At 40.4% G+C, this 16,859-nt stretch overlaps 1 protein-coding gene across 1 annotated transcript; it reads right to left on the bottom strand.

Annotated features, from left to right (window-relative positions):
* Positions 1 to 3,043: 3,043 nt before the first annotated feature.
* LOC310989817 (G-protein coupled receptor 4-like) lies at positions 3,044 to 4,201 on the bottom strand (the record flags this gene model as incomplete). The annotated part of the gene is made up of 3 exons (XM_083976968.1): positions 3,044 to 3,554; positions 3,674 to 3,861; positions 4,001 to 4,201. The coding sequence occupies 3 exons, from the start codon at positions 4,199 to 4,201 to the stop codon at positions 3,044 to 3,046; spliced, it is 900 nt and encodes a 299-aa protein (XP_083833094.1).
* Between the last annotated feature and the right edge of the window lie 12,658 nt (positions 4,202 to 16,859).

The raw sequence follows: 16,859 nt of genomic DNA, 5'->3' as shown, positions 1-16,859 counted from the left end.
AGTCAGCAGACAAACATCATGAATGATCACAATTTATACATGGTTGATTAGTAGACAGAGAAAGAAAGAAAGAAAAACAGAGAAAGTAAACAATTACAGAAAAGATCATTACATAAATATAAAACTGCACCACTTCCCAAAGGAGACCAACTCTCACCAAACCATAACCAGCTTGAAAAGAAGCAATATATTGAATTATCCTGCTTTGCCTGCATTTAATCTTCTAATCCTGCTCATCTGTTTTGTAATCTGTGCCATTACGTTTTTATTCCATTCTTTTAGTATGCATTTACTAATATTTTCTAAGCACATTGAATGACCTTTGTGTGATAAAATACTGTACTGTACTGTCTGTTTCCTTTTCTGAAATAAAGGTATTGATTTGATTACTTGAGGAGACATTTGATCATTGACCATAAATACATTACATAGATGATCATTTTTGACTCAAACCTAAATAGCAATTCTTTCCCCACACTCTTTGATATCCGTTTCCAAACTGTTTTCATGAATCATCTGTGACATAATGCTGCTGAATAAAGTAGAACATAGTGTGGCATAATTACAGTAAGTGCTCAAGGAAAATCCTCATTGATTGACACTGTCCAACTGCTTTTAAAATCCAAACTAGTACTACTCTACTACTCTATTTCTAAGCCACTGCTAAAAAGTTAGTCCAAATCATGTTCTGACAGATAACATCTGTATTGCGTGAATCGTGATACCGCACAAGGAAATTGTTGATAACCCCAGTATCTCTTCCTATTTCTCAGAAATGAAAACAGTTATTTCTCAGAACATACATAGTACATTTAAACAGATATTGTTTTGTTGTTGTTGTTGTTGTTGTTGTTGTTGTTTGTTTCCAGTGGACATCTTTCAAAATGTCTACAACTATTTTTTTCTGTAATGTGAGGTGAGACTGTCCATGATTACCTCATAACAACTGTGTGTCAATTGAATTATCCCTATGTTGAAAGGCAGCAGTAACATGTATATGAGAAAAGAGAGAGAGAGAGAGAGAGAGAGCGAGAGAGAGAGAGAGAGAGAGAGAGAGAGCAGTGATGCTGGTGAGCATCTGTGAATGCACAGTGATGTAAGTGTCATGGTTATGGGTATAACTGTCATATACTCAGTGCAAAAATAGAGTGAATGGGAAAATATAAAAAGAGCTTAGGGATGAATATTATAACTCATAGTAAAGACATAAAGAGGCCATAGTTCATTGTTTTTCATAAGTTTTAGGTTAAAATGATCTGTTGATCGGTCGTGTTTGTGATTGATTGCTCTTGCCTTCCGGGTGGAAGAGGTTAAGAAAGATTAAACATGATTTTTGTTTAATGCACCTTCTGTAATAATAGAGAGAATGCATGGGTCATAGGGTCATAACTACGCTGGGCCAAAGTGTTGATTGATTACTGTATGTGTTGTTCTGCCTGAGAAGAGAACGTGTGCTAGGGTGCTAACGTAAGAAAAAAAAAAAAAAAAAACAACAGCAGCAGACTTGAGGCATGGATCTTGAATGAGAATTTATATAATAGATCCATGACTTAAGGAAGTGACAGCGTGTCTGTGTGCTCTTCTTCCGCTCTAAAACAGAGACAGAGAAGAAAAGCACCTACAGTTTGTAACAAGTTTATGTGCTAGATTGATTTTTATCAAGAAGCTAATGTTTGATTGCAACAGTCATAGCACAAATAGCACAAAAAAAACCTGCATAAGTCTGAATTGTTTAGAAGGTTAAAATCATTGAAAATGGATTGCCAAGGTAAAAAAACAAACTTTTTAATAAAGTGTGAAAAAAAAGTCTGCCAAAGGAATTAAAAGACAATATACTTCTGAACTTCTGAGCCTGTTCTGAAGGATGATACTTGTGACTGATTAATCATGTTTGCAAAGGCCAGAAGGGGGAGCTCTGCTACTGCTGTGCTTCATTCTCAGTGAAACTATAAGAGACAAAGCAGCATGTGTCCAGTATATTTATTGAAATATCCCCTTTTCAAGGTTCAACATAGCCTATAGTTAAGAGCAAGAATGTCACTCTCAGCAGTTGATTCACCAGGCCTATACGTCTGTCCTCATTAGCGGTGAAGCAAGACTGAAAACACATCACTTTGTTTTTCTATGTCATTATTACACTTTAGTTGGAAAACCAACGTTTATATCACTTTAATAACTGAAATAATCTGCAGTATGATCACTCTGTCATTATAACCACAGCTCTCTCATTCCTACATCTTTATTTTGTCTGTTTTCTGTATTTGAACTCTTTCCCGCTTATAGCTTATTAATATCCAACCAGAACTGGATTTGGATACTGGATAAAACAAACAACATACTTGTTTACTTGTTTAAAACAACACTTAACACCAATTTGTTGTTGCAGGATGAACAGTGACATAGATGTCAGCAGACAAACATCATGAAGGATCACATCTTATGGTTGTTTAGTTGGCAGAGAAAGAAAGGAAGAAAAACAGATAAAGTAAAGCAGGCAATTACAGACAAGACCATTTTTTCCCCTTTATTTGTTCAAGAGGGACAGTGTACATTAATGAACATTTTAAAAAGATAAAATGTAAATGCACCCAATTATTGCCAAAAGGCTAATTTCCGTTGGCAGTCCCCCCCAAATTAAATTATATAAAACTGCAACACTTCCCAATCGAGACCAACTCTCATCAAACCAGCTTGAAAAGAAGCAATATATTGAATTTTTATATTCTGCATTATAGCCGCTGGTCATAGATGTGTGAAAAACACAACTTACAAACAGAAAACTGCAGAGAAGAAATAAAAAATACAAAGTCCACTGCAAATCCGCCAGGTCCTCTGGCTGCATTGGGCCACAAAGCCATACTCAACAACATTGTTTTTGTAAATGTAATAATGATATACATAAAGCTTTAATAGACATAAAGAGAAAACAAAACTTTGTGAATATAGACGTGATGTGGTGAATCATGTCAGAGGACAACAGTATCTGATTTGTCTGACTCTCTGTACATTTCTTCCTCCATTTTCTTCTCTATGGCGAGACTGTCTATAAGTTGACATCAGTCATGATGACATCTCCGTCACTTTTCATCCTGCAACGACATACACAGGCCAAAAACTTGTCTCCAGCTCCTTTCCTGCTGAAAACATACAGAAACAAGTCTGCAAGAGGATTGAGCTTTACAAAAGTGAAAGAAAAAATCCTGAAGGTATCATTAGTCATCATGTCTTCTGCAAGCTGATAAATGGTGACAGGCAGGAACAGCAGTGTGTAAATAAGCAGCACCAAAACCAAAATGGCCACAATTCTTCGTTTTTCATCAGGAGGGACACTGATGGCTGCAGACAGAGCTTTAATGGTCCCAAACAGGAAGAATATGAACAGAGGGAGGGGAAGGAAGAAGAAGACACCACTGATGATTTGCATGGCCTTCTGAAAAACTCCAAAACTGAAGAAAAAGAGAAGAGGAAAGATCCAGACCACCACACAGACCAAGACAGAGGTCTTGATGTTTCTTCTGAAGCGGTACCACAGCGGCCAGGCGATGCCCAAATACCTGTAATACACAGACACACAGGTCGTCTTTGTGGAGTTTGATTCTGAATTATGATGAAATAAAATAATCAGACAGAGAAAAGCTACACACACACACTAACTGGGTAGACTGAAAGCTACCTTTCCAGAGCGACACACACCATGAATCCAACGCTGGTCATCACACAATAATTGTAAACAGAAATTAAGGTTGATGTGATGATGCAAGTCTTCGGTGTTGCCATAGTAACGATCATGGTGCAGAGCTGAATGATGTCAGAAATGAGAAGGTTGATGATGTAGATCGGAGCCACGTGATCCTTTCTGACCTGCAGGAAAACATTGAGAAGAGTAAACACAGTAGTTGGAAACATGTTGTGAGCTGATGATTTTATCTTGTTCTGCTGAAAACTGCACTCATATGTATTTGTCATCAAACTCTTCCTCAGTCATGTACTGAGTCCTCACCAGAGAGTAAAGTTGGCGGATGGCCAGTAGAGCCAGTGGCAGGCTGATAATGATGATGATGCTCATCATCACATTCCTGAAGAGTGAATATTTCAGTATGATTCTGATGATGTCGTTGATTTTTCTTTCGTAGTCTGACTCGATGTTGCTGTTATTGTAGCTTTTGTCCACTGAGGTGTTGTTAATGTGGAAATCTTCCATATTCCTATCAAATCTGTTGTTAGAGAGAAGAGCATGTATTTTAATGTAGACCTCACATCGTTCAGTGATGATACTAAAGCTGTGAGGTGAATCTGGCCCACGGGTCTACTCAGTAAAAGTGTGAGGTCATCCCTCACTACACTAAATGACACACTATCAACCTAGAATTGTCCCTATGTCAGGATATTGATCTTAATGATAATTTAAGTTACTTAATAATATAAATAATAGTCCAGTAATTTTGAGCCAAAATGGGGGTCAACCTTGAACAAATTGCAACAGAAGCAAACTCAACTGATTTTGTATATTCAACATGTCCTGAGTGAGGGAAAAAAGTCCTGAAGAATCCCATTAGGGGAAAAAGACCAAAAATATAGCTCATTTATACAGGTATTACATATTTTTCTCATGTGAATAGGGTACTTTTAAAAAAAAAAAGGTTTTTACGTTTTCAAGATTACCACCACCTTAGTGGAGCAGGTAGGTAGGAGCCGGAGTTGTTTTCGAGGCAAATGCAGAGACTGCTTGCCGAATAACTGCCCCCGACGGGAGCGCGCTTCAGTGGTTTTGCATGAATTGACCTCTAAAACAACTCTGTCTGGTAACGTTCTGTTATTATCTCATAGCGTGGTGAATGTGTAGGTCATAACTTGTCCACCAGAGCGTTTTGGAGTTGTTGGATTGTGTATTTGATGAGTTTAATGAGGGAAACCAAGAAATACCATGAGCCTCCATAGCGTAGCTCTGAGCAGCTTGCGGCTCTGCTCCGCTGTTCTAAAAATAGCTTGCACTGACAATTAAAGGTAACGAACCTACTGCTAAAACTATAGGGATTATGGCAATGGGCCAATTTGCCAAAATGTTGAACTATCCCTTTAAGGAGGTGATTGCTGCTGAGTTCAAGGAGCTCCAGCAGACACTTATCTGTTGATGGTTGTTTTGATCCAACAGTTCTTTAAATAATAATATTCTTGACATTTTAGCCTTTAGTGATAGATAGACAGATATTTGTAGGAAGGACTTGCAGCAAAGGACGTGGACTGGATTTGAACCCGTCGCTGTGGGAAGCACTCGTTTTACATGGTTGCCTAAGTACAGTACCCTAGCCTATTTAGCTACTGTGTGCCTAACTGTACTATGGGCTATACTAAGCTTCTTTTTACTGTTTTCAACCAATCTGACCGGCAAAACTTCACTGTACTACGTTACAGTGACTTTATTCTCATGCACGCATGCACATTTTAATGGGATCCCTTTATTTCACAGTCTACAGTGAAGTTGGAAAATCCAATGAGAATGATTATAATCTGATTGTGGAAAAAATGTAGCCTGACAAGCCAGACTATATGTATAGTATGGCAACGACCGGTAGACCTCGGCTCAATCCAGGGGGCGGGATGAAGGCTGTCTTTCAAACTGCCTCTGCACACAATAGGGTAGCGCTACGACTAATCAGAACAAAGAGCAGGATGACGTTAGCCTGACAAGCCAATTAAAATGTATATCGCCATTGCGTTAAGCCCGCCCAATGACTCTCAGATGGATAGACAGATAGAGCGCTGTGATTAGTGAACACAAACGGTGTTCGAGACTCAAAAAGTTCCTATGGCTCGTTTCTAGACCCACCTACGGAGCAAATATATTTGCTGCCGCTAGGGTGCGTCTAGATTTCTAGACAAGAAAAAATGCACATATACTGTAAACGGTTACATGCTGCCATTCCGACATGCTGCCACTCCGACATATCGCCATTCCGACATTTTACTATTCAGACATGTCACCACTCAGACATACCACCATTCCGACATGAAAACGTCCTGCCATTCCGACAGTTTCGTCCCGCCATTCCGACAAGGCTTTAATTTCCATAAGGAAATGTGCGTTACTCCGAGCGGCGGTTAGGTGTATGTGTGTATGTTTTTTTTTTTTGTTTTTTTTTCATGTTTTAAGACATGTGTACAGATGTGATACAGTCAGTGGAAGCTTAATAAATAAACAAACACAAAGTCTCGCCATGTACAATCACACACTCCGATGTCAGTTTGTAACCATTTCCCTTACAATAAGGATATAAGGGGAACTGGCACAACGCTGCAGGCGGATCTAGGCTCGCGCTACTGGTGCGTCCAGGGAAGCAATAATCAAAGTCGCTACTTAGAGTCTCTGTATTTCACTGAACTCAAAACGCGCCCATCACAGGCAGCATATAATAAACAATTACACACAGATCAACAGAACCCGAAAGACCTCCCCCCTCCCACTGTCCATTAAATCCGAGTGGGAATGAGTGTGTGTGTGGGTGCGCGAGCGCACTGTCACTGTCCGTGCAGGCGTGTGTGTGTGTGTGCGGGGGTGCGCGAGCTCACAGTCAATGTGTGTGTGTGTGTGTGTGTGTGTGTGTGTGTGTGTGCGCGCGTGCGTGTGTGTGTGTGTTGGTGCGTGGTGAGGGTGAGTGAGAGAGTTTGTTTGTCCTACTGTCCACACGAGACGCCGCGGCTCCGCCGAGGTGACCACCAGTCCTCTCCCTCGTCCCGCTTGGCTGAAAACGGGCTGTGAGGTGTCCAAACGGGCCTTTATGATCCACAGGGTAATCCACCGGGAAAAATAATCCACTATGCCGCCTCTCCTCCCCTCTCACCACGTCACTTCTCCATTTAAACCCTCGGTCCCACTAATGCACTTTTACGCATTACGCACACAACTTAGGCTACAGAAAAAAAGAAACATTCATTCATTCATTCATTCATTCATTCATTAAAGGTCCGCACGTCCCAGTGCGCAAACCACAAGGATAATTGATCATCTGGCCAGGCAAAACCCAGTGTATCACTACAAGTTGTTGCAACCTTTGGGAATTTACTCCTGGTAAAAACAGCACGAAGTAGTCAAAATATGTGTTTTACGCATGCCTCTGTGCGTCTGCAGATCAAATTGTCTATAATTAAACTTATAGCCAGACCCGGCCAGGCTACAGGAGAGATCAAAAATATGCAGGGGTCCAGGACCCCCATGAGAACCACTGATTCTGTTGAACGTACTGTAACCACTGTGATACAATAATAAAAAACAACACTGATCTGATTCACCGGCGTAGCGGTCCCTCTCTCCATTAACTCTCTATCTCTCTCGACCACAGCTGCAAACTATAGCACAGCGCCAATAATAATAATAATAATAATAATAATAATAATAATAATAATAATAATAATAATAATAATAATTAAAGCCGCAAGCGGCGATGGCGGGCCCTCGCTCGCCCATGCCACTGCGGGGCCTGAGGCACGCCGGGGCTGTGGCGCGGAGCAGAAACGGAGAAAAAACCTGGAAGGAGGCAAAAAATGCAATGTTTCGTTCATCCACCAGGGGGCAGTCACCGCATGTGGTCTGGTGCGTTCAGGGGCCGCCCCTCATCACTCGTGTGAAGTTTGGAGTGAATGGGACAAAGCATGAGGGAGTTATGAGCAGTTAAAGGTTCGTCCACTAGGGGGCAGTAATGGGATGCGTGCAGGTGTGTTCAGGGTCAGCCCATCATCACACATGTGAAGTTTCGTGGAAATCGGACAAAGCATGAGGGAGTTATGAGCAGTTAAAGGTTCGTCCACTAGGGGGCAGTAATGGGATGCGTGCAGGTGTGTTCAGGGTCAGCCCCTCATCACACATGTGAAGTTTCGTGGAAATCGGACAATGTTGATGCAAAAAATGGCACTTCCGGTTTCCACTAGGGGGCCACATGAGCGACACCCCTATCAAATGGAAGAGGTCTCCACCCTGGACCTGTCTATCAATTTTCATGATGATACGAGTTCATTAAAGCCATCAAAAAGCCAAACGTATTTTCATGGCGAGGAATTGATGGTAGCCACGCCCCCACAGGGACGCCATTACTCGTAGCTTCACAGTCTTCATAATGTAGCTTCACCAACTGGTTCTGCATGTTTTAGAAGTGGAATGAAGTTGATGGGGTCAACTATGTATTTTTAATGAATTTTAGTTCACTTCCTGTTACCACCGGGGGGCGCTATGAGTTACGTGGGAAGTTAATATATCGGGACGTTCAGGGCGAAGCCATCATCATGTCCAGCAAGTTTGAAGTTGATTGGATGAAGTATGTGGGCGTGAGAGCCAATCGTATTACATGGCGAGCACGCCAAAGTTAATTGAGCGCTGGCAGCCACGCCCTTTGACCTACGGACTCACGGAGCACAAGATAAGCTCAGCTAGGTCTGACGATGTTGCGTACCTAATTTGAACTTGATCGGGCGAACGCTGTGGGAGGAGTTAAGTTTAGGCGGGAAAAATCAAAACCAAAATGGCCGACTTCCTGTTGACATTTCACCATGACATTAAGAGGCTTTTTTGTATATCTGGGTATGGTACATATGTGTACCAAATTTTGTTGGTCTACGCCAAAGTAAGCAAAATTGTCTATGGGACTTTTTAAAATTTGTAGGGGGCGCTATTTCGCCATGTCGCGTCGGACATGTGCGACCACCACATATATAGAATTTCGGATCAGGCCGGACGTCCGGGCAAAAGTTCACGCATTTTCGAAGTCGGGAAAGGGGCCAAATTGGGGCATTTAGGTGACGGAATAATAAGAATAAAAAACAGCGCGATTTCAATAGGCCTTCGCCGGGCGAGTGCTACTCGCCGCTCGGGCCTAATAATAAACATTGCAATATCTGGGGTATTTTGCGCCAGGTCTATGCAGTACTTGGTTACTTGCTTGCTTACTTGTTGTTACTCGTCGGCTGGCACGTTGATTTATGTGCATGTCGAATTACAATAGGGTCCTCCCTGTGACGTTGTCACTGGCTCGGGCCCTAATAAAAAGAAACACTACAATATCTGGGGTTTTCGCTGCCAGGTCTATGCAGTACTTGGTTACTTGCTTGCTTACTTGTTGTTACTCGTCGGCTGGCACGTTGACTAATGTGCATGTCGAATTACAATAGGGTCCTCCCTGGGACGTTGTCACAGGCTCGGGCCCTAATAATAAACAACGCGATTTCAATAGTCCCTCCGGCGAGTGCTACTCGCCGCTCGGGCCTAATAAACAGCGCGATTTCAATAGGCCCTCCGCGGGCGAGTGCTACTCGCCGCTCGGGCCTAATAATAATAAAAAACCAAACAGGCGATTTTAAAAAGACGACAGGTACGCGCCTGTCGTTTTTTTTTGACCAATTTTTTTTTTTTTTTTTACCAAAATTTAAAATTTCTCCAAACTCGAATATATCATCTGGGGGTCCGAGGGGAGTCCAACGCAGAAGGTTTGGTTGAAATCGGGCCGGTGGTTTTGGAGAAAATGACCAAAAACCAAACAGGCGATTTTAAAAAGACGACAGGTACGCGCCTGTCGTTTTTTTTTGACCAATTTTTTTTTTTTTTTTTGACCAAAAATTAAAATTTCTCCAAATTTCTCCAAACTCGGATATATCATCTGGGGGTCCGAGGGGAGTCCAACGCAGAAGGTTTGGTTGAAATCGGGCTGGTGGTTTTGGAGAAAATGACCAAAAACCAAACAGGCGATTTTAAAAAGACGACAGGTCTTTTTTTGACCAAATTTTTTTTTTTTTTTTGACCAAAAATTAAAATTTCTCCAAATTTCTCCAAACTCGGATATATCATCTGGGGGTCCGAGGGGAGTCCAACGCAGAATGTTTGGTTGAAATCGGGCCGGTGGTTTTGGAGAAAATGACCAAAAACCAAACAGGCGATTTTAAAAAGACGACAGGTACGCGCCTGTCGTTTTTTTTTGACCAAATTTTTTTTTTTTTTGACGAAAATTTAAAATTCCTCCAAACTCGAATATATCATCTGGGGGTCCGAGGGGAGTCCAACGCAGAAGGTTTGGTTGAAATCGGGCCGGTGGTTTTGGAGAAAATGACCAAAAACCAAACAGGATATTAAAAAGATGACAGGTACGCGCCTGTCGTTTTATTTTGACCAAATTTTTTTTTTTTTTGACCAAAAATTAAAATTTCTCCAAATTTCTCCAAACTCGGATATATCATCTGGGGGTCCGAGGGGAGTCCAACGCAGAAGGTTTGGTTGAAATCGGGCCGGTGGTTTTGGAGAAAATGACCAAAAACCAAACAGGCGATTTTAAAAAGACGACAGGTTTTTTTTTGACCAAATTTTTTTTTTTTTTTGACCAAAAATTAAAATTTCTCCAAATTTCTCCAAACTCGGATATACCATCTGGGGGTCCGAGGGGAGTCCAACGCAGAAGGTTTGGTTGAAATCGGGCCGGTGGTTTTGGAGAAAATGACCAAAAACCAAACAGGCGATTTTAAAAAGACGACAGGTCTTTTTTTGACCAAATTTTTTTTTTTTTTTTGACCAAAAATTTAAATTTCTCCAAATTTCTCCAAACTCGGATATATCATCTGGGGGTCCGAGGGGAGTCCAACGCAGAAGGTTTGGTTGAAATCGGGCCGGTGGTTTTGGAGAAAATGACCAAAAACCAAACAGGCGATTTTAAAAAGACGACAGGTACGCGCCTGTCGTTTTATTTTGACCAAATTTTTTTTTTTTTTTGACCAAAAATTAAAATTTCTCCAAATTTCTCCAAACTCGGATATATCATCTGGGGGTCCGAGGGGAGTCCTATGCAGAAGGTTTGGTTGAAATCGGGCCGGTGGTTTTGGAGAAAATTACCAAAAACCAAACAGGCGATTTTAAAAAGACGACAGGTACGCGCCTGTCGTTTTTTTTTGACCAATTTTTTTTTTTTTTTGACCAAAAATTAAAATTTCTCCAAACTCGGATATATCATCTGGGGGTCCGAGGGGAGTCCAACGCAGAAGGTTTGGTTGAAATCGGGCCGGTGGTTTTGGAGAAAATGACCAAAAACCAAACAGGCGATTTTAAAAAGACGACAGGTACGCGCCTGTCGTTTTTTTTGACCAATTTTTTTTTTTTTTTTGACCAAAAATTAAAATTTCTCCAAACTCGGATATATCATCTGGGGGTCCGAGGGGAGTCCAACGCAGAAGGTTTGGTTGAAATCGGGCCGGTGGTTTTGGAGAAAATGACCAAAAACCAAACAGGCGATTTTAAAAAGACGACAGGTTTTTTTTTGACCAAATTTTTTTTTTTTTTGACCAAAAATTAAAATTTCTCCAAATTTCTCCAAACTCGGATATATCATCTGGGGGTCCGAGGGGAGTCCAACGCAGAAGGTTTGGTTGAAATCGGGCCGGTGGTTTTGGAGAAAATGACCAAAAACCAAACAGGCGATTTTAAAAAGACGACAGGTACGCGCCTGTTGTTTTTTTTTGACCAAATTTTTTTTTTTTTTTGACGAAAATTTAAAATTTCTCCAAACTCGGATATATCATCTGGGGGTCCGAGGGGAGTCCAACGCAGAAGGTTTGGTTGAAATCGGGCCGGTGGTTTTGGAGAAAATGACCAAAAACCAAACAGGCGATTTTAAAAAGACGACAGGTACGCGCCTGTCGTTTTTTTTGACCAATTTTTTTTTTTTTTTTGACCAAAAATTAAAATTTCTCCAAACTCGGATATATCATCTGGGGGTCCGAGGGGAGTCCAACGCAGAAGGTTTGGTTGAAATCGGGCCGGTGGTTTTGGAGAAAATGACCAAAAACCAAACAGGCGATTTTAAAAAGACGACAGGTACGCCTGTCGTTTTATTTTGACCAAATTTTTTTTTTTTTTTTGACCAAAAATTAAAATTTCTCCAAATTTCTCCAAACTCGGATATATCATCTGGGGGTCCGAGGGGAGTCCTATGCAGAAGGTTTGGTTGAAATCGGGCCGGTGGTTTTGGAGAAAATTACCAAAAACCAAACAGGCGAATTTAAAAAGACGACAGGTACGCGCCTGTCGTTTTTTTTTTGACCAATTTTTTTTTTTTTTTGACCAAAAATTAAAATTTCTCCAAACTCGGATATATCATCTGGGGGTCCGAGGGGAGTCCAACGCAGAAGGTTTGGTTGAAATCGGGCCGGTGGTTTTGGAGAAAATGACCAAAAACCAAACAGGCGATTTTAAAAAGACGACAGGTTTTTTTTTGACCAAATTTTTTTTTTTTTTTGACCAAAGATTAAAATTTCTCCAAATTTCTCCAAACTCGGATATACCATCTGGGGGTCCGAGGGGAGTCCAACGCAGAAGGTTTGGTTGAAATCGGGCCGGTGGTTTTGGAGAAAATGACCAAAAACCAAACAGGCGATTTTAAAAAGACGACAGGTACGCGCCTGTCGTTTTATTTTGACCAAATTTTTTTCTTTTTTTTGACCAAAAATTAAAATTTCTCCAAATTTCTCCAAACTCGGATATATCATCTGGGGGTCCGAGGGGAGTCCAACGCAGAAGGTTTGGTTGAAATCGGGCCGGTGGTTTTGGAGAAAATGACCAAAAACCAAACAGGCGATTTTAAAAAGACGACAGGTACGCGCCTGTCGTTTTATTTTGACCAAATTTTTTTTTTTTTTTTTGACCAAAAATTCAAATTTCTCCAAATTTCTCCAAACTCGGATATATCATCTGGGGGTCCGAGGGGAGTCCTATGCAGAAGGTTTGGTTGAAATCGGGCCGGTGGTTTTGGAGAAAATTACCAAAAACCAAACAGGCGATTTTAAAAAGACGACAGGTACGCGCCTGTCGTTTTTTTTTGACCAATTTTTTTTTTTTTTTTGACCAAAAATTAAAATTTCTCCAAACTCGGATATATCATCTGGGGGTCCGAGGGGAGTCCAACGCAGAAGGTTTGGTTGAAATCGGGCCGGTGGTTTTGGAGAAAATTACCAAAAACCAAACAGGCGATTTTAAAAAGACGACAGGTACGCGCCTGTCGTTTTTTTTTTTACCAAATTTTTTTTTTTTTTTTGACCAAAAATTAAAATTTCTCCAAATTTCTCCAAACTCGGATATATCATCTGGGGGTCCGAGGGGAGTCCAACGCAGAATGTTTGGTTGAAATCGGGCCGGTGGTTTTGGAGAAAATTACCAAAAACCAAACAGGCGATTTTAAAAAGACGACAGGTACGCGCCTGTCGTTTTTTTTTGACCAAATTTTTTTTTTTTTTGACGAAAATTTAAAATTTCTCCAAACTCGAATATATCATCTGGGGGTCCGAGGGGAGTCCAACGCAGAAGGTTTGGTTGAAATCGGGCCGGTGGTTTTGGAGAAAATGACCAAAAACCAAACAGGCGATTTTAAAAAGACGACAGGTACGCGCCTGTCGTTTTTTTTTTGACCAAATTTTTATTATTTTTTTGACCAAAAATTAAAATTTCTCCAAATTTCTCCAAACTCGGATATATCATCTGGGGGTCCGAGGGGAGTCCAATGCAGAAGGTTTGGTTGAAATCGGGCCAGTGGTTTTGGAGAAAATGACCAAAAACCAAACAGGCGATTTTAAAAAGACGACAGGTCTTTTTTTGACCAAATTTTTTTTTTTTTTTTTGACCAAAAATTAAAATTTCTCCAAACTCGAATATATCATCTGGGGGTCCGAGGGGAGTCCAACGCAGAAGGTTTGGTTGAAATCGGGCCGGTGGTTTTGGAGAAAATGACCAAAAACCAAACAGGCGATTTTAAAAAGACGACAGGTACGCGCCTGTCGTTTTTTTTTGACCAATTTTTTTTTTTTTTTTGACCAAAAATTAAAATTTCTCCAAATTTCTCCAAACTCGGATATATCATTTGGGGGTCCGAGGGGAGTCCAACGCAGAAGGTTTGGTTGAAATCGGGCCGGTGGTTTTGGAGAAAATGACCAAAAACCAAACAGGCGATTTTAAAAAGACGACAGGTACGCGCCTGTCGTTTTATTTTGACCAAATTTTTTTTTTTTTTTTGTCCAAAAATTAAAATTTCTCCAAATTTCTCCAAACTCGGATATATCATCTGGGGGTCCGAGGGGAGTCCAACGCAGAAGGTTTGGTTGAAATCGGGCCGGTGGTTTTGGAGAAAATGACCAAAAACCAAACAGGCGATTTTAAAAAGACGACAGGTACGCGCCTGTCGTTTTTTTTTGACCAATTTTTTTTTTTTTTTTGACGAAAATTTAAAATTTCTCCAAACTCGGATATATCATCTGGGGGTCCGAGGGGAGTCCAACGCAGAAGGTTTGGTTGAAATCGGGCCGGTGGTTTTGGAGAAAATGACCAAAAACCAAACAGGCGATTTTAAAAAGACGACAGGTATGCGCCTGTCGTTTTTTTTTGACCAAATTTTTTTTTTTTTTTTGACCAAAAATTAAAATTTCTCCAAATTTCTCCAAACTCGGATATATCATCTGGGGGTCCGAGGGGAGTCCAACGCAGAAGGTTTGGTTGAAATCGGGCCGGTGGTTTTGGAGAAAATGACCAAAAACCAAACAGGCGATTTTAAAAAGACGACAGGTACGCGCCTGTCGTTTTTTTTTGACCAATTTTTTTTTTTTTTTGACGAAAATTTAAAATTTCTCCAAACTCGAATATATCATCTGGGGGTCCGAGGGGAGTCCAACGCAGAAGGTTTGGTTGAAATCGGGCCGGTGGTTTTGGAGAAAATGACCAAAAACCAAACAGGCGATTTTAAAAAGACGACAGGTACACGCCTGTCGTTTTTTTTTGACCAATTTTTTTTTTTTTTTGACGAAAATTTAAAATTTCTCCAAACTCGAATATATCATCTGGGGGTCCGAGGGGAGTCCAACGCAGAAGGTTTGGTTGAAATCGGGCCGGTGGTTTTGGAGAAAATTACCAAAAACCAAATAGGCGATTTTAAAAAGACGACAGGTACGCGCCTGTCGTTTTTTTTGACCAATTTTTTTTTTTTTTTGACCAAAAATTAAAATTTCTCCAAACTCGGATATATCATCTGGGGGTCCGAGGGGAGTCCAACGCAGAAGGTTTGGTTGAAATCGGGCCGGTGGTTTTGGAGAAAATGACCAAAAACCAAACAGGCGATTTTAAAAAGACGACAGGTACGCGCCTGTCGTTTTTTTTTGACCAAATTTTTTTTTTTTTTTGACGAAAATTTAAAATTTCTCCAAACTCGAATATATCATCTGGGGGTCCGAGGGGAGTCCAACGCAGAAGGTTTGGTTGAAATCGGGCCGGTGGTTTTGGAGAAAATGACCAAAAACCAAACAGGCGATTTTAAAAAGATGACAGGTACGCGCCTGTCGTTTTTTTTTGACCAAATTTTTTTTTTTTTTTGACCAAAAATTAAAATTTCTCCAAATTTCTCCAAACTCGGATATATCATCTGGGGGTCCGAGGGGAGTCCAACGCAGAAGGTTTGGTTGAAATCGGGCCGGTGGTTTTGGAGAAAATGACCAAAAACCAAACAGGCGATTTTAAAAAGACGACAGGTACGCGCCTGTCGTTTTTTTTTGACCAAATTTTTTTTTTTTTTTTGACCAAAAATTAAAATTTCTCCAAATTTCTCCAAACTCGGATATATCATCTGGGGGTCCGAGGGGAGTCCAACGCAGAAGGTTTGGTTGAAATCGGGCCGGTGGTTTTGGAGAAAATGACCAAAAACCAAACAGGCGATTTTAAAAAGACGACAGGTACGCGCCTGTCGTTTTTTTTTGACCAAATTTTTTTTTTTTTTTTGACGAAAATTTAAAATTTCTCCAAACTCGAATATATCATCTGGGGGTCCGAGGGGACCCAGTGAGCAAAAAGTGGTCCAAAATACGTCGAAAAGACGTGTTTTCCGAACGTCCAGAAGACGTCTTCAGAGGAGCCAGAATGAAAGTTTTTATTACGTCTTTTCTAGACGTTGAATATACGTTTTATTGTGGATGTCATTTAGACGTCATTAAAATACGTTTTCGGGACGTAATTATTGAACGTCCAGAAGACTTCTTCAGAGGAGCCAGAATGAAAGTTTTTATTACGTCTTTTCTAGACGTTGAATAGATGTGTATTTTAGATGTCATATAGACGTCATTAAAATACGTTTCGGGACGTAATTATTGAACGTCCAGAAGACTTCTTCAGAGGAGCCAGAATGAAAGTTTTTATTACGTCTTTTCTGGACGTTGAATATACGTTTTATTGTGGATGTCATTTAGACGTCATTAAAATACGTTTTCGGGACGTAATTATTGAACGTCCAGAAGACTTCTTCAGAGGAGCCAGAATTAAAGTTTTTATTACGTCTTTTCTAGACGTTTAATAGATGTGTATTTTAGATGTCATATAGACGTCATTAAAATACGTTTTAAAGACGTAATTATTGAACATCCAAAAGAAGTCTTTAGAGGAGCCAGAATGAAAGTTTTTATTACGTCTTTTCTAGACGTTGAATAGATGTGTATGTTAGATGTCATATAGACGTCATTAAAATACGTTTTCAGGACATAATTTTTGAACATCCAGAAGACGTCTTCAGAGGAGTCAGAATGAAGGTTTTTATTACGTCTTTTCTGAACGTTGGATATACGTTTTATTGTTGATGTTATGTAGACGTCATTAAAATACGTTGTCAGGATGTAATTATCAAACTTCCAGAAGACGTCATTTAAGGAGCCAGAATGAACGTTTTTATTATGTCTTTTCTAGACGTTGTGTAGATGTGTTATCTTGGATGTTATATGGACGTCATTAAAATACGCTTTATTTTTTTTAAATTATTTTTATTATAAAATAATAATAAAATATAAAGCAAAAAACGCAACAAAGGCATCTCCTT

Source organism: Trachurus trachurus, assembly GCF_905171665.1.
Source record: "Trachurus trachurus genome assembly, chromosome: 8".
Lineage (NCBI taxonomy): Eukaryota > Metazoa > Chordata > Actinopteri > Carangiformes > Carangidae > Trachurus > Trachurus trachurus.
Note: the sequence above shows the minus strand (reverse complement) of the source record. Positions and strands in the feature narration are given on the sequence as shown.